This window comes from Artibeus jamaicensis, unplaced genomic scaffold (genome assembly GCF_021234435.1).
Source record: "Artibeus jamaicensis isolate MK-2021 breed Jamaican fruit bat unplaced genomic scaffold, CSHL_Jam_final contig_76, whole genome shotgun sequence".
NCBI lineage: Eukaryota > Metazoa > Chordata > Mammalia > Chiroptera > Phyllostomidae > Artibeus > Artibeus jamaicensis.
In genome coordinates this window covers 26,678,524-26,703,910 of record NW_026521954.1, presented here as the reverse complement: position 1 = coordinate 26,703,910, position 25,387 = coordinate 26,678,524, and the positions used below count along the sequence as shown (strand labels likewise).

Here is a 25,387-nt window from a genome sequence, read left to right as displayed (position 1 = left end):
CCGCAGGGACCGCGGGATTGTACACGTTCTCCCCGAGTGTGTCTATCTGTGTTTCCTCCCACGTGCCAACGACGTGCACAGACGTGCCCGTGAGGCGAACGACGTGCCCACATTGTCCCAGTGTGAGTGGGCGTGGGCCCCCCCGACGGATGGAAGGGCGCCCTGCCCAGCTGGGTCCCACCCTGCGCGCCCTGCGCTCTGGGCTGTGGGGATGCACTGGCCGCCAAGGACCCTGACCTGAAATCTGCAGATTGAAAACTAATGCTCTTGTTTTCATTAATCTTTTAAATGTATATACAGTTCACGTTCACTTTAATATTTAATGGTAGAAGTGTTTGGGGTCTTTATTTAGAAGTGTGGTGTTTCCGTGACCAGAAATATTCTGTAGGAATTTAGCTCTGGTCACACGAATTAGCCTGGGGTGAACCTGGTTTCCTTAACAGTCACAGTTTCCAAAAACCTACTGTTGGCCGTGAAACAAAGACAGCTGGGAATTCTGTCACCAAACAGAGTTTATTTAGGAGAAAGAAGGACTTTTGATCTGGTACATGCAGACGAGGCAAGACAAGGGTGGGCAGGGGCTGCAGCCTTCATGGTGGGCTCTGGAGATTCGGGTCAGTGGGACCCCCCCTGGGCCCCAGTTCCTCCCACGGGCTCTCGGTCGCTGCCTGGGTTAAGGACTCTGATAAGCTCTGTCACCGTCCATGACATTAAGCAAGGATTTACTGGACATGGAGTGTCCTGGGAGGAATAGCTGCCCAGACATGGCCAGTAAGAAGTAAGAGGGCCCTGGCTGGTGTAGCTCAATGGATTGAGCACGGGCCTGTGAACCAAGAGATCGCGGTTCGATTCCCAGTCAGGGCACATGCCTGGGTTGCAGGCCAGTTCCCAGCAGGGGACACACAAGAAGCAACCACACATTGATATTTCTCTCCCTCGCTCTTTCCCTTCCCTTCTAAAGATAAATAAATAAAATATATTTTAAAAAAGGTAAGAGGTGCCACCACCCTGAACTCACACTGTCCTACAGTGGACTTTCCTCCCAAATAGCCCGCTGCCATTTTCTCCTTGAAGTAACATTCCTCTCTCTCTTGCCCTGCCTGGCGTAGCTCAGTGGATTGAGCGTGGGCCTTGAACCAAAGTGTCACTGGTTCGATTCTCAGTCAGGACACATGCCTGGGTTGCAGGCCAAGTCCGCACTTGAGGGCACGCAAGAGGCAACCACACACTGATGTTTCTCTCCTTCCCTTCCTCTCTCTCTAAATAGAAATAAAAATAAAATCTTAAAGAAAAAGCACATTCCTCTCCATCTTGCGCTTGCCCACGGCTCACTGCTGCAGCCGTCGTGTCCTGAATTATAATTCTTTACTCTTCCCGAGAAAACCATCTTTGCTGGTAAAATAACCGGTTTTTTTTATTTTTTAAGGTTGTTGCATTGAGCCTGGTTCTCAGCTATAAACCAAGCATCCGAGCCTCTCATTCAGCGCCTGGGCCACATGTATTTGGAAACGAGAATCTTTGGGTTTGAGGTCAACACGTACAGTTGAAGTGGCCAGCCTCCAGAAGGGGCCCCTCTTCTGGGTGTTCCTGCCACATCTCTGGGGGCCAACATTGTAACCAGGAGACCACCGTGGGGACAATGGCGTGGGACACTGCAGCTGGGTCACGAAGATGGGTAGCCACCGCCTGGCCCTGTCCGGGATCGCTCAACTGGGGGGGGGGGGGTGAAGACATTGGTCCCACCCTGAGTGCACGGGGGGCGGGTCCCCTGTGGGGCGGTGCCTGTGTGAGGAGCTGCAGGTCCGTGCCCAGGTGAGTGGGCCGCCCGGGAACCATGCTCTCCAGCTGCAGCCTGCGTCCTCACTGTGGCCCCTGGGGACCTCAAGGGGCCGAGGTCCAGCCACAGCAGGTCAAGGGGTCCCACAGGTGAGGGTAGGCGTCGGCGCTGGGTAACAGACAACAACACACCTCAAAGGACAGTGAAGCTCTGTTCCGTTTATTGCAAGTACAAGCAGGTTTTTATATTTTCATTTTAGGTAGTGATTAACATTTGCAGGTGTATAGCATGATCAGTTAAGCAGAAAAAATCAATACAAAGGTAACCAGGAAAAGTACAAGAATTTCCATAGTTTCAATTATATTACACAAAAATTGTTTTGACTAGGAGAACCATTAATCAGACAATTTGAAATAACTCTATGTACAGAGTTTGAATATCTTATTGTTTATTAAAGGTCTAGAATTTGGCATGGGGCAAAAGGTACGCTAGACCGAGCAGAGGTTAGGAAATTTATTATAAGGCCTTTGTGATGTCTTAGCTATTTATCTTTCTGTCCAAAATGTTTCTCTATGTACTATGGACTCTAACTCCTTGGTAATCGTATCTACGTGTTAGTATCTAACAAGCTTCTCCTGTTTCTATGTCTACTAAATTCTAATTAATATATATTCCTGTTCAAGGTAAAGGAGGGGCTGTTACTCTAACAACTTTTAGACATTCAGGGGCTATTTCTTTAGAGGGGATTAACTTGGGGGAGCGCTCTGGGTAATTCTGGCTCCCTGCCACCTGATGTTAACTTGTCCTGCATCTGCTTAACTGGGTCAGGGAAGGAAACATTCTTCCCCTTGGACTCACTGGACATCGTGGGCCTTTCCTCCTCTGGGCCCCCAGAGAGGGCATTATTTTGGGGAAAGGCCAAGGTGGCATAGTTCTCAGTCTGACCTAGTTGTTGATCAGCTCTGAGAATGGCCATCATTTCTAGGAGATTCCAAATTATCAGAAAAGTAAATGTCAGAACACCAAGAGACAGCAAGAACAGAATCAACACTGTATATCCACTTATGCCACGTCCTCCAGGCCTGAATATGCTTCTCTGAAGCCATATTCCCCACACGCGGACTTTGTCAGACAGCGTGGTTGGAGCTGGAACGGGACGTGGCGTCGAGCCAGGCCCACCCTACTGGCAGCTTCTACCTGCCTGGGCCGTGGGAGCTGGGTGAGGTTTCAAGGGCTCACGCGTGCAGTACTTGTTACGCGGCGAGGGAAAGTGAGCAAATGGTGGATCAGTCAGCACTGCCACTGGGGCCAAGTCGGCAACCCAAACCAGGTGCGTGAAAACCCAGCGGCACAGACGGGCACAGGTGCCGAGGCGGCGCAGGACGGACTGCGCTGCGTCAGCTCCCAGAAGAGAGGCCCCGAGCTGCCCAGCCGACCCCTCCCAGGCCCGGCAGCTGACTTGAAGACAGGGAGGTCACCCCGGCCCGAAGGGTGGGTCCAACATAATCACAAGGGTCCTTCGCCAGGTGGCCCCGGGACCCAGGCAGGCCTCCCCAGGTCCCCCCAACCCTAGCAAGTCGCCCTTCCCTGTCAGAGGCTGGGGAGCTGCAGGGACGTCTAGAGGTGTGCGTGAGCTGGAGCTGAACGCTGGGAGCAGCCAGAAAGGTGGCAGAGACCCGCGTCTGTGCACAGCCCCACCCGTAGCTGAGCCTCTGGTCCTCGCCCACCACCAGACCTCACACTCTGGGCTTACTGCCTGGGTCGGGTCTCTGGGTTGGGGGCACCAGCACAGACCGGGTGGGGGGCCTCTGATGAAAACGAGAGAGTCCAGAACAGCGGTGCCGAGCCCCCAGCCCTGCCCCACTCGCCCTCCCTCAGTGCCCAGGACGCGGGAGCCAGGCCTCTCCCCGTGAGGCAGGACACGAGGGGACTTCCCTGGAAAATCTGATCGGCCGGGAGATCCGGGGCCGCGTCCTGCTGGGCACTGCGTGGTCAGAGTCCCGGCCAGCAAGCCCCACGCACCAGCGCCCCTCTCCCACTACAGCGGCCAGGTGACCAGATGTCCGAGGGAACTTGAGAGCACTGGGGACAAGGAAGGGACCCCACAGTGTCCCAGGAGAAACAGGAAGTGAACACAAGGGAGTGGGATCGGACTTCTCGAGGCCGACGGTAACCCTCAGCGTCCTGCAGCCAGTCTTACACTCGGCCACACTGCTCGTCCAGAGCCGCGGCGGCGGAGGGGCAGCGTTGGGGTCGTGCTTCCCAGCGCGTGTTTTAAGTTTGTCTCAAACTCGTATCTTTTAAAAGATGGACATCCCTACACCCTTTCTCAGCTCCATCTCACGAAGGGAGGTCAGCGGTGGAATGCAGAACACACACAGGGTTCCGCCCCCCGTTAGAGAGCACAGTCTATTTTCTAGATTTATTTATTTTAGAGACGGGGAGAGAGAGAAACATCAATGTGTGGTTGCCTCTCACCTGCCCCCTACTGGGGACCTGACTGGGAATCGAACTGGGATTCTTGGGTTTGCAGGCCTGCACTCAGTGAACTGAGCCGCACCCGCCGCGGAAGAGCCGCGGGTAGGTTGAGTTGATAGAACACCTGGTGCCCGGGCTGACTCGGGCGAGGCCGGGCAGGCGGCAGAATCTGCAGGTGAACTAGTAATGAGAAATTCAGCAAAATGAAAAAGAAGCATGAACTCCAGAGGGAACAGGAAGTTGAGCAAGAAAGGAAAAGTGACCGGGATGCACTCGGGCTCAGGCACGAAGCGCGTTCGCACCGGCCGCCGGCCCCGACTGCTGACCCGAACAGACCCGAGGCCTGAACAGACCCGAGGCCGGTCCGGGAGTCAGGACGTGGGACGCGCGCCTGTTGCTGGGGGACAGGAAGGTGAAACCAGAAGAATGAGCGCAAAGCTGTGATGGAAAACGAGAGGCGGGGGCCTGTTTTGCAAGAAGCCTTGTGAAACTGCGCACCGCTTTGAAGACGCGCGCCCAGAGCTCTGAGGCTGCGTAGGAACAAAACATAAATCACACTTGGGAGTTATGAGCCCGGGGTCAGCTTGCCGGTAAATCGCCGGATATGACCTTGAGCCTCAGGATCAGCTCCGTTCGGGGCAGCCCCAGAGAGAGCGGGCGGGGCCCTGAGCTGGCGGGACGGCCCGCACCCGCCCGGGCGGCTGCCAGGTACCGCGCGCCGCCCCGGCCCGTCTACCCCAATCAGCGAACCCCAGCTCCCTGCGCGCTGGTCTGTATTCAATCACTAGTGAGGCGGGGCCTGTTCCTGCTCCGCAGAGGGTCACGTGGGCTTCTTGTTTGTGAGCGGCTGTGTGTCCGCACGTTCAACTGAAGGCAGAAACTTAAACAGCTTGTAAAAATGCTTTTAATATTCACCCCTTGTCAGTGTGTGCAGTTTGCACGTATTCCTTCCCAGCCTGCGGTTTTCATGTTTTTGGTGGGGTTTTTTAATTCATTTATTTTTAGAGAGGGGGGAAGGGAGGGAGATAGAGAGGGAAAGAAATATCAATGTGTGGTTTCCTCTCAGGCACCTCCCACTGGGGACCTGGCCTGCAACCCAGGCATGTGCCCCAACTGGCAATCAAACCAGCAATTTGGGAATCAAACCATTTGGTTCTCAGGCCGCCACTCAACCCACTGAGCCGGTGTGGAGCCCTGGTTTTGGTGTTTCTGACGGTCACCGGGGTGGGCAGTGGCTCGGAAGCAGCACGTTGGTCCCAAGCCATGCTGGGCCTGAGAAGTGGGTGCGGGCTGGGTGCTGAGCCAGGGCGCAGGGAGGCGAGGCCAGCCCAGAGTGGAGGGCGAGAACACGAGGCACATCTCAGTGTCAGGGCGAATTCAGAAGTTTGGCTGACTGGCTGGGAAGGATGTATGCCCAGGACAGCAGCTGGGGGCTCAGGGCCGCCCCGGGTGGTTTGGGGGACCATGGAATGGGAATTGAGGCCGAACGGCCCCCCTTCAGGGTGGGTGAGTGGAGGGGGAAGGCTGCGGTTCCCCGGGGCCCTGGGCTGGGCAGGCGCTGAATGTCTGGGGAGACCTACCCAGCAGCACCCAGGAGAGGCCCAGCGGAGCAGGTGGTCCTGGGAGCCTAGTGGGCAGCTCCCTCGTCTACTCCCGCCCAGGCTGCCCATCTGCCGGGCCTGGAGGGCAGGCCGGGAAAGCCCAGTCCCCTCCCAGGCTCACCCTTGTCCCTCCCACCTCCAGTCCAGGTGGGGGGGCTTCACAGCCACACAGGCCATCCCGCACCTTCTGTCTCACAGGGAAGGGATGGGGGACCCCTGACCCAGACTTGGGTGGGAGGTGGCCCCCGGGGTGACAGAGGCCTCCAGTCCTGATGGCCACAGCTTCCTCTTCCCAGGACCCGCTGGGCTTCCTCTTCTAGACCCCAGTGCCTTCCCAAAAGTCACGTGGGTCCTGAGACTCGGGGACAGGGGCTCCCGGGAGCCAGGCTTGGGAGGGCGGAGAAACTGTGAGCACAGACACCCACCCTCCACACGGCCCCAGGCCGGAAGCCGCCCGGAATAGAACGGGCCCTTTCAACGCAAGCCTCACCTCGGGCCCTGGGGCGGAGGGCAGGGTGTTTGGGTGTAAAAATAGCAGGGCTGGTGTGCGTGGGCTGCATCCTCCACCCACGTGGGTGGTGTTTCAAAATAGACCTTCCCCGTGGGGCCGACCTGACACAGCTACTGTGTGTGGAGCTTTGACCCGGACAAGGGACAGGCAGCAGCTGAACAGACCTGGGGTGCGGCCCCCTGGGGGCCTCGGGGTGGGCAGGGCTGACCCCTGCATGGGCCTCATAGCCTCAGGTCTCCTTCCGCCCTCCAGGGCTTTGCACAGGCCAGCTCGGCCCGGCAGAGCCTTCTGAGTCAGCAGGTCTTGGGCTGCTGCCCCCAGAAAGCGGCTCTGATCTTATCACCCGACGCCTCTCTCAGGTGGGCCCAGACGGGAGCCCGCACCAGCCCACAGGGTCCCAACCTGCACCGGCCTCTGTAGGCTGCCGGGCGGGGGACAGCAGCAGACGAGAAGCCACGACGTCCTGGGGCTGCCCGTGAGGGTGGCCAGACAGTGCTGGGAACACAGAGCTGGCTCTGAGAAGTCCAGCCAGTCCTGCACAGTGGTGGGTGGGGGTGGGATGGTGGAGGGGTGGGCACCAGGGCAGCAGTGCTGGGGCAGCTACCTGAGAGCTGGCTCTCCCAGCAGGAATGCCAGAGGGCTGGGGGCAGAAAGGGGCCTGCTGCCCAGGGCTCCAGCACACAGGCACCCAGTGAGCCACCCTCCACGCCCCCCCACCCTCACCCAGGGCCAGACGGCAGTGTGAGAGAGCTGGAGGCTCGGCCTGGGGCTCGAGATGGGCCCTCCCCTGCCCATTGAAGCAGGGCCCTGTAGGACGGGCGAGCACAGGACCCTGTCCTCAGCATGCAGCCCCTGATGATGTGTGAGGCTCAGCCCTCTGGGCTCCCAGAGCCCACCAGCTAGCCCACCAACCCCAGCCTCACTCCCCCTTCCTGGCCTTCAGGCTGTATGGTCAGAGGCCCGGCCCAGGCTGGCTGCCAATGGCCACCCCTGGAAGAGGCCAGGGGTGGGGTGGGAGCTGGTCCCGGGTGCACAGCTGTGTGGGCCAGCTGTCAGACAGTTCACGGTCAGCCATGGCCTCGGCCCTGCCCACGCACAGGCTGGCCAAGGGTCCTGAGTCCTCCTCCCTCTGTTCCCCCCTCCAGCCAGACCCCGTGAGGCTTCCAGGGTCCTCTGGACACAGGGACCCAGCCGGGCAGCTCCGCCCGAACCTGCCCTGTCCTTGGGGCTGCCCCTTGGGGCCTCGTCGGTCCACTGGCCATTTAGTGAGCATCTAGTCTGTCCCAGGCCGGTGCCGAGGCCCTGGGTGGCACGGGGACTCCTGACCTCGGCAGACGACAGTCCGGGGGGCGGGGGGAGCGCTGGCCAGAGCAAATGAAAATACACAGGGGTCCAGAGGAGGCCGGGGTGGGGGGGTGAGAACCGCGCAACAAAGTGACAGCGAAGCAGAGCCCGAGGGACGTGGGGGGCGCGATGAGGGGCCGCGTGTGCAAAAGCCCTGGGTGGGTGTCACAGGGAGGCTGGCGTGGCGAGCACGGAGGGGGAGCCCCAGATCCAGCAGGCAGGTGCCTGCGGGGAGGCTCCAGAGCAGGGAGGTGACACGATGGGACTGACCAGCACCCCCTGGGGTGGCCCCAGACGGGCACGGGCGGCCGTGGTTGGCCTGTGACGTTTAGAGACACCCAGGGAGAGAAGGCCTGTGGGCCCGGCACCAGCACAGAGGCCAGTGTGGGTGCCGTGACTTTGGGTGACACTTTCCCTGCCCACCCGTCCCTGCCTGAGTGCCCACTCCCCTGTCCTCTGCCTCCTGCGGTTCCTGGTTCCACGGGGGCACTGAGCTGCCCCGGTTTCCCCCCCGCCAGGGCCCCCCGCCCTGCAGGGCTTGGGGCTGGACTGGGGAGGCTGGCCTAGAGCGGCGTGGCCAAGGTGCCCTGTGCGCACGGTACACCGGCGTTCCCGGGGGACCTGTCCAGGCCATCGGCAGGGGTCCCAGTGGCAAGGTCTCCAAGTCTTGGTCTGCGGTCTGTCCCCTCAAAGCTCGCAGCCCTCGCCCTCCCTCCCTGGGGTCGGCACCCGGAGGGAGGCCCCTGTGTCTGGGTTTGCTCCACTGTGTTGCAGGTCTTTGCCCCACTCCCCATCCACGTGCTCCAGGAAAAGGTCACTCACAGTGACAGACACGAGAAGGTATCTGCTACGGGTACATCTGCTCCCTCCTGTGAGGAACAAGGCTTCCCCGAATCACCCCGGGTCCCCAGTGCCCGCTCAGTGCCGGTGGTTGGTCTGCTGACCCGGGCGTCCGGGAGCACCGGGTGCCAGCCCCAAGGCCCCCGCCCTCCTTCAGTCCCTGGCCTGCCCGGCCAGCACAGCCCTGTTCCGGAAGGGGGGTGCCGCATGGGCTCTCACGGCCTGAGCCTGGCCACTTCCACGACAGGCTTGTCAGCTGGGAGGGGCAGGGTTTCAGGGGCTGGGGGGCGGAGTCCAGTCCTGAGAGTCACAGACTGGGGCCCGGGGAGGGGTGGCCCCGGACCAGGCAAGGGGAGTGTCTGTCAACCATGGGGGCTGCAGGCTGGGGTGCCAGGTGCTCTGCTTCCTCCAAACTCTTCCTGCCAGCTCTCTGTCGGATGGGACCCTTGTTTTACAAATGGGGACGCTGAGGCCCTGTAGGCCCCTGGCCGTCTTACCCACCTCTGCCTGTGCCTCCCCTGCTTTGGCCTGTTCCTCCCAGGACAGTGGCAGGGTCCCAACCCCGTCCCGTCCCTTCCTGGGGGCTCAGAGCCTGGCCCCTGGGTTTTCTGGCCTCTCTCACCCCACCCCTGGTTAATTTCTCTGACCCCCAAGAATGCTGTGACACAGATTTGTGCGGTTGCAGCCAGGTCTCCCCTTTCTGGGGACGGGGGCCCACGGCTGCATGGCTCTGGGACAGTGACATGGCCTGAGCTCCGTCCAGCCAGGGCTTGGGCACCCGATGGCTTGGCCCAGTCTTCTCAAGGCCCTCGAGGACCTTGGCCCCAGCGGGACCCAGCCTCAGCTCCTGAGTGCCCCCTGCCCCTGCCTGGCTCAGATCAACCGGCCCTGCTGGACTCTGGCCCCTCGTGCACAGAGGCACCGACCTTGGCCTCACGGCTGGACAGGGCTCAGCGCTGCCTGGGCTGGCCTCCCCTGCACCCAGCCCAGACCAGACTCTGTCCTTGCCCCACTCACAGATTCCTGGGCCCTGGGACTGGGGGTCCGGGCCAGCACCTCACAGGGATGCGTGCCTCCCCAGTGGGTCCCATTTCTGGAAGCCTCCCACACCAGGCAGGCCTGGCTTGCTCAGTCTCCCGAGGGCACCTCACTGTCTCCTCCACTCATGTCCGACCTGGCCCTTCAGGTGCCCACCGGAAGCCGTTACTCCTGGTCCTCTGCCCATGAGCAGGGCTGCCTCCGTGTAAAGCTGGACTTGTGCTCCCCGTCCCCCAACCCCCAGGCGCGAGGAGAAGCCCTGTTAGCGGGAGCCTCCCAGAACGCACAGCGTCAAGTTCCCTGTTTCCTGGGACTCACAAATCCCGGAGCCCTGGGAGCCGGACTCCTGGGCCCTGGGAGTCCAGGCCTGGTCTGAGGGCTGCGTCCCAGCTCGGAAGGGGTTGACAGTGCCCCCCAGGGGTTCAGGGGTCCGCCTCTGTGAGAAGGGGCTCATCCCAGGCACAAGGCAGGGGTGGGGAAGGGGCGGACTCGGCCTCCTCCCGTAGGATCAGGGTCGCGGGGCTCTGGGGCAGCACCTCCTCCAGTGGGTCTCCCAGAGTCACGGGGCAGGACGCGCGCAAAGGACAGACACTCGTGTTCGCTCCCCTGCATTTACTGAGCACCTACTGTGTGCCGTGCATGGACGGTGTATCCACTGTCCCTGGGAGCCGGGCGCGGGGCGAGGTGGGGGTCCCTGCACCCTGAGGCCTCGGACCCCCCAGGACTGCGAGCTGCGCGGCGGCCCCAGGCGCGGGTCCGGAGCTGTTGCGGAGCCGGGGGCGGGGCGGAGCGGGGGCAGGGCCTGGGGGCGGGGCCGGGCCGGGGCGGGGCGGGGCGAGCCAGCGCGGGACCCGGGACCTGGCGGCCCTGCCCGGGAGCCGCCGCCAGGACGCAGAGCCCGCGGGCCGGGAGCTGAGCCTCGGCGGGTAAGACGCCGACAGGCGGGGCGCGGTGCTCCCTGTACGGCAGGCTGGGGGCGGTCCGCGCGGGGCCTGGGGGGCCCCACTGCCCAGGAAGGGCTCGGGTTCGGGGCGCGCAGGATGCGCCCGGGAGGCCTAGGCGTGGGGGGCGGTGGGGTCGAGTCTGCCCCGCGTCGCTGTCCCCGTCCCCGTCGTGCTTCTGAGCCCCGCTGCGCCAGGCCCCTGGGGCTGGCAGGGCGCCGCAGGCCCGGTACGTGACCCACCCGTCGGGCTCCGAAGGCTCAGGCTGAGGACGGGCTCCTCGCTTTCGGGGCGGCCCAGGCACCGCCCCCCCCCCCCCCGCCCCGGAGCGAGAGAAAGCGGCCCCGGCGCCGGTTCCCACTGAAGTGCAAGATACCGGGAGCCGGTGGTTCCGGGACCTTTGCCGCTTCTGTCCGGGGGACAGTGGCGCGTCAGAGAGGGTGGCAGAGTGGCTGGGAGAGCTGGGGGTTGGGGACAGCCTCCCACTTGCGGCTCCCGCCCCTCCCAGCAGCCTGGCTCCTTCCTGCTGCCCTGGGCCTGGGCTTCCTTCCCCCGGCGCTCGCAGTGCGTCCCTCTGGGGGCGTCAGAGGGCCCCGCGCCGCCCCAGCGGAGCCTGCCCCGGCCACCACGCCGTGTGACCGCCGCCTCTCTCTGTGTCTGGGTCTGCCCGTCAGGCCCCGCGATGCCTCTGCCCGCTGTTGGGCGGCCCGCTGGGCAGCCGCGAGGTCCTGCTGGTGAGCTGTGCGGCCTGGCCCAGCATGGACGGGGCTTCGGAACGCTCGCCTGCCCTGGTGGTGATGGTGGGGCGGTAGGGTTTGTCCCGCGACAGTCCCAGGACTGAGGGCAAGTCTTGGAGTGGGAGCAGAATTCCAGGTTCAAGTCCAGCCCCACACTGACTCAGTGTGACCCTGGGTCAGTCCCTGCTTTCTCTGGCTGAGGCTCTGCAAGACCAGAGAAGGGGGCGGGGCTCCACCTCCTGAATCTTTCCTCACTGTGTCCATTACCTGGGAGGCCCGGGCGGCGGGCCGGAGCCAGGGCCTCACTCCAGGTGGGCCGTGTGGGGCCCTGAGGAGTGAGGACTCTGCCCACCCCCTTCCCCGTTCCTTGGCTCTGTGCCCCGTGTCGGGGCACACCCTGGGCAGAGGGGACAGGTCAGCCCCTGGAAAAGGGGTACTGACAGAGGGCCTGGCCTTCTGGGGGCGTGCCTCAGACCTTCAGAGTTGGGAGGAGCCACCAAGGAGGCTGGTCTGGGAGAGGGGAGGGCAGGCTCCAGGTCTGCTGGGCCCTTCCTGTTCTCAGGGGCAGCGGGAGGGGGCGCTGAGTCAGCGCTTGTCCTCCTGCCGGCGCGCGCGCGCGCGCACACAGTCAGGCCTGGGCATGGGAAGCCTGAGGGGCACGGAGAGGAGACGGAGGGGCCCGGCCGTGGTCCCAGAGGCCCTGGCTTGAGTCCACCTGCAGCATTTCCCGGCCAGTGACCTTGGCCAGGGGTCTTTGCTCCAGTTTGCTCATCTGTACAGCGGGCAGTGAGCCACCTTCTACCCCAGGGGTGTCTTCGAATGTCGAGGGGCTGGAGGCCCCCGTTCAGACTGAGTAGCTCTGCCAGCCCCAGCCCTCAGGGCTGAACAGCTGGGCCACCTCTGCCCAGGGTGGGGGTGGGGCTGGGGCAAAGAGCAGGCTTGCAGCACCCCTCCCACGTGGGTCTCTTGGCAAAAGCCTCAGTCCCCTCAGGGCAGCTGGGTTTGGGAGCCACCTGGTTCCTCCTGGCTGCTGCCCTGGAAGCTGTGTCGTGGGACTGCTCCGCTCACACACCCTGGGCACCTCATGCGCCAGGACCTGGGCAGGGCGCGGAGCCCAGGAGTGGGCAGGCCCGCAGGCTGGGGAGCGCGGGCTGCTGGCACATGCCCACGGGCAGCCTCGCTGCCTGTCCCGCCCACCCTGCTGTTCTCCCCTGAAGGAGCACTTTAGCCAAAGGCCTCAGTGTTTGCACCCAGGGGACTCGCTGGCCGCCCTGTGCTGGGGCCACCTCGGAGCCTCTTCTGGCCGCCCTGGTCATCTGTCTGGCTCCCTCTGCCTGATTGGGAACTCAGGGAAGACAGAGCTGCCCCTGAGTGCCCAGCAGCACCCGCGTGGCCTGGCCCACGGAGGGGCAGGGGGAGTGTGGACCCTCCTACTGGGAAGGTCCGCTGGAGCGTCCAGAAACTTCTGCAGACCTGAAGTGCAGGCAGGCACACGGACAGGCAGGGCTCTGCAGGCTGGGGCAGGGCCGGCTGTGCCCCATGCTCTTGAAATTGGCCTGCTGCTCCCACCTCGCCTGTGTCTGATTCCTCCCTCTCAGCATCTGAGACAACTGCCCTCCTCACGCGGGAAGGCCCTGAGCAGGGTGGGCGGGGCTCCGGGTCAGGTGACAGTGGCTTGTTGGGCCTCACAGGCTTGCTGTCTCCATCCCAGCCCCCAACCGGTCCCGCCCTAACCACTGGGCATGGGGCTCCAGCTGCCAGGAGCTGCCAGGAGCTGCCAGGGGTCCTCAAGGTCCCATCCCCAGTGAAAGCAGGTCCTTTCTCTGCTCCTTTCTGGAGACTTGCGTGGGGGCTAAGGCTGGTCCGCCTGTGCTCCCTGAGCCGTGGGCTGGTTCCGGGAGGAGGGTCCCAGTGAGTCAGTCCCTGCCGTGCGCCAGCCAGGCCAGATCTGCGGGCCTTGGGAGAGTGGTGGGGAAGGATCCAGAAAAGTGCCCCTGGAGCCCTGAGTGGTCGGGTGCAGGAGCTCAGCCCTGTGGGAACCGGGAGACCCGACGCTCACCTTTCTCCCACGGGAGGTCCCTCGCCTCCCATTGGAGGCCGGAAGGGGCTGGTGCTGCTCACCCTCCGGGCCCCTGAGGGCCCGAAGAACCAGTGCTGGGGCCTGGCCGGGCAGGACGGCCAGTGGACACGGGTGGGTTTGACCATGGTGGGCAGAGGGCAGAGTGGCTGTCTCCCATCCCTCCCCAGGGGGGTGCCTGGTAGCCATCCAGTGCTCAGAGGTCGGGCAACATGGTAGGTGACCAGCCAGGAACTGGAGGCAACAGAGGACCCCAGAGACCCTGCGGGCAGCGTCAGGCCACCATGGTCTCCCTGCGTGCCACCCAGCCTTCGTCGGAGCCAAGGGTGCTAGGGCCCCACACTCCCCTCTCACCTCCTGTCTGGTCCCACCGGGGTCGGGGTGAGGAGCACCCCACTCTGGGGCCTCACCCCCCTCTTGGCTGCCCGGGACCCCAGTGCCAGCTCCTTGCCACGTCAGGGAGGGGCCCAGCCGGCACTCCGCTCTGCGGCCCTGCTGTCCACGAGCTATGATGTGGGGTGGGGGTGGGGCCGGTCTCTGAGTCCCCCAGCCTGCCCTGGGGCCAGGAGGGCGATGAGCTGTGGTCGGGGACGGCTCAGCCCACTGGGAGCAGGAAGTTGCTGGGGCAGGAAGAGGGTTGAGAAAAAGGACTCCCAGGTCCCAGGGAGGGTCTGGGAGGCCGGGCCCCAAGTCGGCGTTCCTGCCAGCTGGCACTGAGGGGGCGGCCTGTCCAGGGCTGGGTTCTTGGGAAGCAGGAGGAGACAATCCCGCTCCAGGTCCAGGCCCGGGGCCCCCACGTAGACATGCCCACCCCTCCCAGACCTGCCCTGTTCCCAGTGGGCAGCACCCAGGAAGGATGCAGGAACCCCGAGCAGGGCCCCAGGAGGGGCCTCCTGGGGTGGGCGGGCGGCGCTTGGCGTGCGGGCTCTGAGGGAAAGGCGGGAGAAGCCGGAGGCGCCGGCGGAGACCCAGCCCTCAAGGCCTCCCAGCAGTAGCTGGGTCGTTTTCAGAGGTTGTTTGGGGTCGGTCGGGAGACCCCACCCGTGGTGGTAGTGAAGGAGGTGGCTTGAGGGGGACCTGCAGGAGGGCTGTGTGGGGGGTGGACAGGTCAGCGACCCCCCACTGAGGGCCACTGGGCCCAGGGTACAGGGGTGCTGAGGCAGGGACGCTGCTGGGGGGGGCCGACTCTGCCCCCTAAGTCTTCTTTGCTGGCTTCTCTGGGCAGCAGGGCTGTGACCCAGGGGCTGCCTCCTTGGGGAAAGGGGATGTCCCCACAGCACCCGCTGAGCTGTGCCTCCGCCCCCACCCAGTGCAGGCTGCCCCACCCTGTTCCAAGTCCCCAGCCAGGAAGAGGCCTAAGGGACTGGTGATCCTGGCCCAGCTGGCTGCCAGAAGCCACCTTGCCTCTGGGCACCTGTTAGGCCAACGGCTATAGAGCATTCGCCCCGTCCGGGGGGCCCTGCCAGTGCTGGCAGGGTAGGGCTGGGCACTGCTTTGCCTGGGGGACCCAGTGATCCAAGGCCCCTGTGTCGGGTTGGGGGTGCTGGGCAAACAGGGAGGCCCGAGACTGCGGTGGCCCACGGCCCTCTGAGGAGGGGCCCAGCCTGCAGCCCCCCAGGGAACAGTGGGGACATGTCTCCGAATGGGGCTCTGCGATTCCCCAGACCTCCTGGGCAGCCCTGAGGGCACCGCTCCCTGGCCTTGCTGTGGGGTGTCAGTGGGGCCTTGGGGGGACCTGAGCCGGCTGGAGCTTGTTGGGTGGGGACAGTGGGAGGAGGTCAGGGAAGGGCGTGGAGGTGTCCAGCGTGGCTGGGCACCAACCTGGAGAGGGCTTTGAACTTGAAGCCGAGAGCACAGTTGCTTCTGCTGTGTCTGGGACAGCGGCTCAGAGCAAGGGGGCAGTGAGGGCTAAGAGCACTGCAATGGCTGTAGAATCCTGCTGGACCACTGGCCTCGGAAAGGGACACTGTGCGGGACAGACGGAGCCCCTCCCTGACCCCTGCTCTCTCCTGCCCGCAGGCCTGTCGGTCAAGAGCTGGCTGGGCACAGGATGTGCCCGGAGGGGCAGGGGAGGCTGGGGGCTGGGCCCCTTTCCCACCAGCCCAGGCCCACTGCCAGACCCTCTCCTCGCTGGGCCTGTGAACAATGGGGCAGTGTGAGGGCTCCTGGGGACAGCGAGGTTGGCCAGGCCCCGTGGGGGCCCAGGCTGAGGGGCTCGAAGGGAGCCAATGTCCATGAGTCACCCGTCCAGCGCCTGGGTCCAGGGTTCCCAGGCCGGGGGGGAACAGGCTGCTCTGAGTTTCCCCAGCCTCACGGCGGGCCGCTCCCCTTCCCTCTTTTGCCCTCTGTCTGCCTCTTCCCGTGTCCCCTCTGCAGCTCCCTCCCCCGGGGACCCCAGACCCCAGCCTGGCAGAGCAGCTGGCCTGTCACCTGGGTGCCGCTCTCGAGGCCTGTGGGTGACCCCAGGAGGCAGCTGGTGAGAGGACAAGACCCAGCCCGCCACGCCACCTCCTGAGGCTGGTCTGACATTTGCTGAGGAATGAGAAGTGGGGGCGGGGGCTCAGTGGGTTGGAGCACGGTTCCCTGCACCACAGGGTCGTGGTCCCACCCAGGTCAGGGCACACGCCTGGGCCTCGGGTTCGATCCCCAGTCGGGGTGCGGGCAGGAGGCGACAGAATGATGTTTTTCTCTCTCCCTACATCTCTCTCTATATCAAGAAATATATCCTCGGGCGAAGACTGAAAAAACAAAAGTGGCTCAAAGCACAGGCAGTGCAATGGAATTAAAAACTCAGATGGTAAAAGCTAATCAACAGAAGAAGAGTGTGTGAAAACACCTTGACATGTTAACATGACCCTGGGCGCCGGCGCCCTTTGTCCCGACACGGGAGCCCGGGCCTGGTGGAGCGGCAGGAAGTGCCCAGCAGCCGCAGGGCCTGAGGGAGGCAGCCGCCGCAGGAAAGGGGAAAGCATGAGTAATGGGACAGACGGCGGGGTGGCCGAGGCCACTGGCTGCTACAGGGGTCAAGGCTGGTGCCCCTGGTGGCCTTCCCCAGGAGGCCCTGGCCTGGCGCCGCAGACAGCAGGTGTCCATCGGCCGTGCGCCCGCCCGGTTGGCCTCTGCCCCCACCCCGGGCTCCCTCCAGGAGCCGTGGGGCTGGCTCTGGCTGCCTCCTGTGCTCCCACCCCAGCCCAGCAGGGGCTCTCCGTCCCACTGTCACTGCACCCTGGTGCCGGGACCTGGGTTGTGAGCGACCTCCTGTTGTTGTCCTCAGGGCACTGTTACTGATAAGCCCATATGGAAGGGCGAGGGAGTGAGGCTCGGGGTGAAGTGACTGTCACCGGGTCCCCAGTGCAAAGAGGAGAGGCGGGGACTGGAGGCCGGTCCTGAGTGGGGCTCTGTGGGCTGCTCGGCTGGGCAGGTCTGAGACCCCAAGCACACGCAGGGGCCGGGCCCTGGCAGGTGGCTCTGGCCCACACCCACTGCCTGTCCCGGGCATGGGCCTCCCTCGCCCCCGGCCCTTTGACGAGCCCTTCCTACTGGCTCCTCCGGTGGAAGATCCTCCGGGAGCACCGGCTGATGTGTCACCCGGTCTGGGCGGGACAGCTGTCACGAGGACGTGAGTCAGAGGTGGCTCCTCCCCAGCAGAACGGGGGGCTAGCTTAGATCCTGGGGCGAAGGGTACATACAGGGTTTGCAGGCCGGTGACAGGGCCCCGACTGCCTCCCTCTGCCCCCACCCAGGAGAGTCTTGGGGACGGGGTGACGCTGTGTGAGGGGACAGACCCGCGGCTCTCTGTGCCCTCAGCTGCCCTGAGGGGTTTGGCCGCGGCGCTCTGCAGGGACCCGCTTTCCATCAGGGACACTGTCCACACAGCCTCCTGCTGTTCCCAGCGGTTCCTGGGGCAGCCCCAGTCACTGATGGGGAAACTGAGGCCTGGTTCTGCTTCTTCACCAGAGCTTGTCTCAGGCCGAGTGCCAGACCCGAGGGAACCAGCAGCCGTGAGCAGGGCTCGGGGGCGCCTGCTGCCAGCGGCCTCCCTGACTCCTCTGGAGACGCACCTGAGACAGGAGCTCGGCCCACACAGCGGCGCTGCTCCTGGGTCCCCAGCGTCTGCCCAGAACCCGTGGCCTCTGGCAGCCCCCTGGGTTGCTGTGTCTCCCACCCAGCTTGGAGCCAGTGTCCTTCCGGAGAGTGGGCCCTGGGGCCCCCTCTGCCTCTCCTTCTGCCCCTCGGAGCCAGGCTCGGCAGGAAATGGGTGAGGTGGCCCGGGCCCTGGGTCACATGGGCAGTGCTGGCTGGTTTGGCCACAGCTACAGCCTGCTCAGCCTCAACTTCCTCATCGGGACGATGAGGTTCACCCTTGGGGACTTGGGGACTGAGTGGGCCGCAGAGCTAACTCGGTGGCCCTGGGTGGGCCCTCCAAGGAGGCTGCTGTCCACCCCGCCCTGGCTGTCAGCCTGACCATCCTGTCTCCAGAGGGGCTGTACGCAGGAAAGCGCCCCAGGCTTCACGACGCCCTGCCTTGGCGTCCACAGGTGGGCGCTCTGTCGCTGGGAGGGTTGGGCTGGTTGCCGTCTCTGCTCCCGAGGGGCCCATCCTGTCCGGTCTGCAGCCCGGGAGGCATGTCTGGAACCCAGCACCGGGGCCAGAGTCTCAGCCCTGCAGGGCAGGCGGGCCACGAGCGTGTGCTGGGGGCCAAGTGGCGGGTGTGACAGAGCGGTGAGTGGGGATGGGAAAGGCGGGCGGCTGGGTTTGGGGAAGTCCTGCTCTCCGGCCTCTTGGTCTGGCCAGGGGTCAGCTTGACCCTGACCTCAGAGAAGACAGCCTGTGTCCTTCAGGGTCTCCGCAGAGACGCTTGGTGGGTTTCCACCCAGCCGCATCCCCTTGACCCCTCCCTGCAGGGTCAGCGGCAGGGTGGGGCCCCCAGGTGCTCAGGTGAGGATGCCCTGCTGGTGAAGGCTGCTGGCCCCGCTTTGTGAACAAGGGCGCTGGGGGTGCAGCGGGGCTGGGCATCCAGCCTGCCTGGAAGGATGGAGACGTGGGGGGTGCTCGGGGTGCGGTAAATGATTTAATTCAGCAATCGAGCCCCAAGGAGAGCAGGGAACGCCCAGCTAGTTGTGGGGGACGCCATCTACTGCTTCTGCAGGTGGTGGACGCGGGGGGGGGGTGGGGGGGAGCTGCCGTTGAGGAAGGGACAGCGAGTCAGCAGACAGACCAGAAATGCCTGGGGTTATGGAGGGGGCAGCCCGGGAGCGGGGGAGGGGCTCCGAAGGTGGGCCAGCAGCCCGCGGGGTGGGAGAAGGGGTCTGGTTGTGCCAGCCCCGAGGCCGTGTGAGGCCTGGGTGAAGACTGGGGAAGCTGACACTGTGCTCTCCGGGCTGAGCGAGCGGCTGTGGCGAAGGCACGGAGCCACTCACCTCCAGGTGGGGTCCCCACAGGGGGGGACGGGACACAGGGAGGGGCCTGTGCCCGGAGGTGGGTGGGAAGTGTGCCAGGGTCCTGGCGGCTCCGGAGGAGGCGCGCCCTCCCCGGCGTGACTGGGCATGGCAAGGCGACCAGCCATCTGCAGGGGCCACACCCACCCACCCTGCCGGGGGGTCTCTAGGGCCGCCCCACACAGGAGCTGTGAGACGAGGACACCGGGGTGCAAAGTGGGCTGCAATGTGAACGCTGCCCTGTTGCCCCTGCCAGGGTCACATGGGCAGGGTCTCACAGTGGCAGGTGAGGCTGAGCGCCTCTCTCGGGGGTGGCACCCAGGCCCTGTGCAGGGGTGGGGCCTTGGGGTGCCCACGCTGGCCGCCGTGTGGGGCAGGGAGCCTCTTTAGGCCAGGCAGGGGAGGGCTGGCGAGAGGGGTGGGCTGCATCCTTAGGTGAGGGGCCAGGAACTCCGGGGTGGACGGGCCCGTGCATCTGCCTTCTGGAGTTTTTCTCAAGCTATGGAAAGGAGGAAACTTGTCAACCATTGATGAACTGAAGTGTGAATCCTGAAACGCCTCCGCTGTTTGTGGTCGGAGGGGGGCTCAGGAAGGCAGCACCGCCCACCCTAGGCGCCCCTGCCCTCCCCTCGGGCCGCCTGGGACCTCATGCCGGAGGACAGGAGCCCTCGGTCTGGAGCCCCTCCCAGCCGCCCCCCTCCCACCCACGGGCAGCTCTCTACTGTCTACTGACAGAGCCCTGTCCCGTCCAGGGCTCTGCACCAGGTGCCACCCTGGCTCTGCGTGTCCTCAGCTCTGCTCCAGATGCTCGGCCTTTAGTCCATGGGAGATGTCACCCAGCTCGGGAATGTCTGCTGGAGTCGGAGACACCAGGCCTGGGAGAGGAAGGCCCCGGGGTGCTGCGGCGCCGGCGGGGCACCTGGGGACGGTGGGCATTGGGAGTTCTCCGTGGGCACCGCTTGAGCACCGCAGGTCCCGGAGGAGAAACCCCACCCTGCACAGTTCAGCCACATCATCCTCAGAAGCCCTGGCCCCCCGTCCGGCAGCCCTGCGTGCCCGCCTCTCCCTACAGGTCCCTCAATTCCCTCTGGTGGAGGGCACAGGAGGGGCCCGACTGCCTCCACCTCCGCCCTGGGCAGCCCAGAGAAGCCCCTGGGTGTTTCCCAGAGCCCAGCACACGCCGTCCTCTGCCGGAGCCAAGGAAGAGGCCCTGGGGCAGCCACACGGAGAGTCAGTTCCTGTTGAGGGTCAGGTGGGCTGCGGGGCGCCGGCCTCGGGATGTGCTGGCCGTAGCTGTGTCAGGGGTTTGGCCACGTATGTGGCCCCACTTGTCCACCCACTGGCCTGTCTCTGGGCTTGGCTGTGGGCTGGGCACCGCCCTGCCAGTGGGGACACAGGGGGTGACACTCTGCTGAGCAGGGCTGTGCTGTTGACTTGGAGTTTTCAGGGGGTCAGGGTGAGGTTCTAGATGGCTCTGTCTCAGAGGATGAGGTTGGTTTTGTTGGAGAGGATCCGCTTCCACGTGGAGGAGATCGCACAGTGTAGAAGTGGGCCGCCGAGGTCCTGCCAGACCGGACGCTCGGCCAGGGCACCCGCCCGGCCCCTCCTTGCTCCTTGCTCCCTGGGGAAATGGCTTGACTGGGCCCAGGAAGGGCCAGCGAGCGTGAACCGGAGGCCACGAGGTGAGGAGGGGCAGCGGCTGAGCGGCGTGAGCCAGGCCTGAGGGGAGCTGCAGGCACCGAGGAGGCCAGGCCCCGTGGGTCCAGGACTTCAGACCCGCCGTGAGTGGGAGCCTGCAGTTTGTCCCGGGGAAGGACTTCGGCAAGTCCCGGTGTGTGGCACTTCCCTGGGAGACTGTCATATACCAGGATTCACTGAAGTTCCCAGTCTCTCACTCAGGGAAGTGCCACACACCGGGGGTTCAAACAGCAGAGACTTGCCTCTCAGGCCCCTTGGGAGGTTGCAGGGGCCAGTCCTTCCTTCCCGGACTCTTCCGGGCTCTGGTGCTGCATGCCCTGGTCCCTGCCTCACGTTGCCTTCTCCTCTGCACCTCTTCTCGGTGTCTTCTTTAAGTGTATTTATTTATTTTTAGTGAGAGAGAGAGGGAGAAAGCGGGAGAGGAACACCAGCGTGAGAAACATCAGTGTGTGGTTGTCTCTTGCGCGCCCCCTACTGGGGACCTGGCCTGCAACTGCGTCACATGCCCTAACTGGGAATGGAACCTGTGATCCTTTGAACTGGTGACCTTAATCCACTGAGCCACACCAGCCAGGGCCTCACTCTCCCTTCTTATAAGGACACTTGTCCCTGGAGTTAGCGCCCATCTGGCTAATCCAGGGCCAGAGCCCTGACTTAATGACACTTGCAGACTCGGTGCGGCTGTGACGGGACCAGCTGGGCGCCCGCCTTGCCCCTGAGCAGGCTGGGCCCTGGGAGCCCAGCGTGAGAGCTCTCCTCTCTTTTCTTCCAGGGCCCGTGGCCTCTGCCCAACCCTGCTGGCTGGCTCCCGCCCGCATGGGTAGGTGCCTTGCATCTGGCACAGGGGGGTGGTTCCCTGGCACTTAGCCCCCACCCTGGGGAGAGGGGAGGGCGAAGTGGAAATGCAGGGCTGCCCAATGCGGGGACCCAGTGACACTTCCGTCCCACGCATCTTACTGCTTGGATGCTGCTGTGGGGTAATCGCCATGGTTACTTCCAGTGTAAAAGGTTGTGGAGCTGCCATTATTGGCAGGCTGGGGGACGTGACTGTCCCTGAGTTTTCGGAGCATGCGTGGTAGCCGGGCCTCGCCGCAGGGGTGACTGCTGCCTGCGCAGAGGGGAGGGCAGTGCAGACCCAGGCCCAGAGGGGCAGCCCTGACTCCTGCCCTTGGCCTCCCCAAGGGCAGCCAAGTGCGGGGAAGGGACCGCCGGGGCGCTGGCCCCGTAGGGACCGCTGTTCCTCTGCTGGGGCTGTGACTCCCCCGTAGCATCACAGGGCTGGGTAGGGGCCAATGGGCGTGGCCTTCTGCATTTATAAGCTTGGGGACCCTTAGGGGGACAGGGCAGAGGAAGCTCTGCTGTGGTGGGACCTCAGGTCTCCTCCTCCATCCTCCCTGCGCCCAGTGAGGGCTGTGGCCCCGGCAGGGCCATTGGCTCTGGGCTCTTCCCTGGGCAGGTTCTCCCCGCCGACAGATGCACCCCAGCTCTCCTCCCCGCCCCCGGCCGCCTCCGCTGCTTTGTCACCTGTGGACTCCTCCCGGCCCTGAGACGTCGCTCACTCTGAGCCCTTGCTCTGCCTTCGAGTTCCCCCACCACCCTGTCAAAGCGAACTCCCCCTCCGTCACACCTGGGCACTGCCCGATCCGGGGCTTGTTGGGCCTAGCACCTCCTGTGGGCCCACAGCCCCTTGAAGCCCCGCTCAGCCCCAGAGCTGCCCCTCGGGCTGACCCCTCTGGCCCTTAGCCCAGCGGCTCCTCTCCTGCTACTTTTACCTCAGTGCCCAGCACCCATTTCACAGATGAAGAAACTAAGGCTCAGAGAGGCTTAGTCAGAAACTTGAGGGCACACAGTTGGCAAAGGATGGCGGCGGGCTGGGTGCCCAGCTGGGCTGCACCCTGGCAGCTTGGAAAGGGGAAGGAAAACGGGGAGGGGCCCCACTTAACCCTCCCCTCGCCACCACCTGTCTGTCTCATCATGGGCAACTCTCCGCTGGAGGAACAGCCCGTCCTCGGCCACTGGAGGACTTGCAGGCTGGCACCGGCTGGGGGAGGCTGAGGCAGTGGTGCCCGCCCTGTGGATAGTTCCGCACCCTCAGGATGCCCGTGGCCCCGAGCCGGCCCCTGGCTGGCCTTGGCGGAGGCCTGGGGCTGTGCACACACTGGCAGGTGGTGGCGGGGGCTGTGCCTTGGGAAACCTGGTGGGCAAGGTAAGGCCTTTGCAACTCCGGGACACCCGTGGCCGGTCACCCTCACTCCGGGAGGGTGGCCCCAGGGTGCTCTTTGGCTGGTCTTGTCCTCCCCGGGACGGGTGCGACTTGAGACCCAGCCAGGTTCAGGGGAGGAGGGGCAGGGGGTGTGGGGCCTCAGCGCTGAAAGGCCTGAACTTGACCCCTTGCTCCCCAGCTCCCTGGCTGTGGTGGGGCAGAGCCCAGGGGCAGGCCGGGAGCAGCGGGGGCACGTTCGCCACGCAGGCCGCCCGGGGAGCCAGCAGGGGCAGCGTTTGTAGAGCCGGTGGAGTGGCCGTCCCTGGAGAGTGTCAGCCACTTCCACCCGAGGCTGTGCCTGGGGTCGTGGGAAGGGTCGTGCTTGGGCTCCGGTTTAGAGCCAGTGTCTGGGTCCTGTGGTGTCGAAGGGCTGAGAGGGGCCACCTTGCCACCCAGAAGGTTCAGGTGCCAGGGGCACAGCCCCCGTGCGGGGTGTCACTGCCGGCTTCTTCCCAAGCCCAGGTGTCCCCGGGGCCAAGGAGGATGAGGTGAGGCCCTGGACTGTGGGGGTTTTGGTGGTTTGCTGGGGAGAAGCCAGGTCTGCAGAGGTGACTGGGGACCCGCGGGGAGCTTCTTCCCAGGGGACACAGCTGGCCTCCCCCAGGGGCCTGTAGAGCTGTGGTCTCTGACCACAGGGGCCACTAAACCCCGTGGGCTGAATAACACCCAGGGGCCTCAGAGCTCACTGGGTGGAAGGCAGGAAGCGTCACCGCTTGGGGCTGACCGGCAACAGGAAGTGCCACGGCTGGGGGCTGGTGAGAAGCCCTGGCGGCGGCAGGCCTCAGACGCAGCAGGCGGCGCTTCGGGCAGCACGGGGGCGGCGGCCCTCACCAGCTTGGGGGATGCAGGCCGAGGTTCTGCGCCGTGGCCCCTGAGCCACATGGCCTCTCTGGGCCTCAGGACACCTGCCCCCCACCCGTCACCAGGCAGAAGGAGAGCCATGTGCTGGGTCAGCGCCATCAGGTCAGTGGGCGCGGCCCTGGGGACGGGCCCTCGGGATGCGGTGCCGGCCGGTGCCTGCAGGACCACTTGGGGAGGCCCGTGAGGGAGCCAGGGGCCTACACCGGGCAGCGGGGCAGGGCAGCGGGCAGGGAGGCGGGGGCAGCCTGCTGGGTGGGGGCGCAGGTCGGGCAGAGTCTGCCCATGGTCCTCCGTGCTGCGGTGACCTTGGCGTTTGGGTTCCGTGTGCACACACCTTGTGTGTGAGGGAGTGCGGCGTGAGAGACTGTGCCCGTGAGTGGGGGTGAGTGTGAGTGAGTGTGAGTGTGTGTGTATGAACGAGTGTATGAGCGTGAAGGGTGTGTGAGTGTCTGCGCCTGCGGTGTGGACGAGTGTGTGTACGTGTCCTGGCACCGAGGGTCCAGGCGGCGCTGTGCTTGGGGGGTCAGGCGCCTGCCGGCTGGGGCTCTGCTCGTGAAGCCAGGGCGCTGCCCTCCCTCTGGCATGGCTGGTCACCCGCCTCCATAGAAGTTTTTTGGTTTTGATTCTTTTATGGAGAAGGGTTCTGGGAAGAGGAAGAACAAGGGGAAACCGAAAGTCAAGACCAAGTGAGCCAGGTGGGAGGCGCTGGGGCCCCTCCCAGCAGCTGTCATCCCTCTGCCCCCTGGGCCCCCCCCACCAGGCGGGGGGTGTGTGGCTGTGCCGGAGGGTGTGGGGCACCACACTATCACCAGCTGTGTGGCTTCGGGCGAGTTACTCAGCTTCTCTGGTGTCTTTGTCAGTGACGTGGGGCTGACGCTGATTGACACGAAGTGCCCCTCCCCCGGGTGCCTGAGCCCCTCCCCGCGTCCCGGCCTGTAAGACCAGAGGGAGGCCTGGAGCCTGTGTGCGTGGTGGCTGCCAGGCTGGCCTTGGCACTGGGTGGCTCGGGGCTGAGGTGGCGGCGATGGCTCTGACCAGGGCCCATGCTCGTACCCAGGGCACAGGGCCTCTGCCGAGGCTCCTGGCCGCCCCTGGAGGCTGTGTGCACGCGTGAGAACAAGTGGACAAGTGTGTGCGTCCAGATGAGTGCAAGTGAGTGTGAGAATGAGGTGTGTGTGCATACGTGGTCAAATGAGGGCACAATGGTGTGTGCATGGACAAGTACCTGCGTACGCGTGTGTGCACGCGTGTGGGTGCGCGCGTGTGTGCGTGCTCCCTCACCCTGTGGCTCCTGCCTGCCGGGTCCCCACTGACAGGGACTTTCTGACACTGTGGTCGAGGGAGCTGCCCGCTGCCTCGCCACAGCCAGGGCCGTGCCTGCAGCTGTCCCGTGGGGGCCCGGCCCCGCAGGGCCCCCCACTTCACTCTCACGCCCAGGCTCACACCCTTCCACACGTGTGCACACACAGCTCTCACACGTCCCGTGGCACACTGCGACCGAGACGCTGACCGCTGTTGCCGGGGTGAGCCTACAGCTTACGTGTGGGCCAGGAGCCCCCCTCCGGGCCGAGGCCCCACAGCCGGTGTGGCCTGCACTTCCCGGAACACGAAGGGGCTGGCTGTCACTGTGGCAGAGAGCCGCTTCCGCCGCTCTGTCCCCACCCTGCACCTCAGTCTCTGGTCACCTAGACCAGCCTCAACTCTGACAGGGACTGTGGGGTGGGCCCGAGGTGCCTGCCCCCCTGAGCACACAGGCGCCTGCCGGAAGGGCTGCTGGAGCTCC

At 64.7% G+C, this 25,387-nt stretch overlaps 1 protein-coding gene across 2 annotated transcripts in view; it reads left to right on the top strand.

Moving 5' to 3' along the window:
* The first annotated feature begins 10,431 nt into the window (after positions 1 to 10,431).
* SH3BP2 (SH3 domain binding protein 2) overlaps positions 10,432 to 25,387 on the top strand; it is a 29,483-nt gene continuing 14,527 nt past the window's right edge. The window contains exon 1 of one of the 2 annotated variants that reach the window (XM_037126899.2): positions 10,432 to 10,515. Coding sequence is in view for 1 of the 2 variants with exons in the window: in XM_037126898.2 (XP_036982793.2) it covers positions 23,624 to 23,706 (83 nt within the window). In the remaining variant the exon portion in view is untranslated. Of the gene's footprint in view, positions 10,516 to 23,519; positions 23,707 to 25,387 lie in introns of those variants that run through there. The other variant, XM_037126898.2, reaches the window with a different exon arrangement.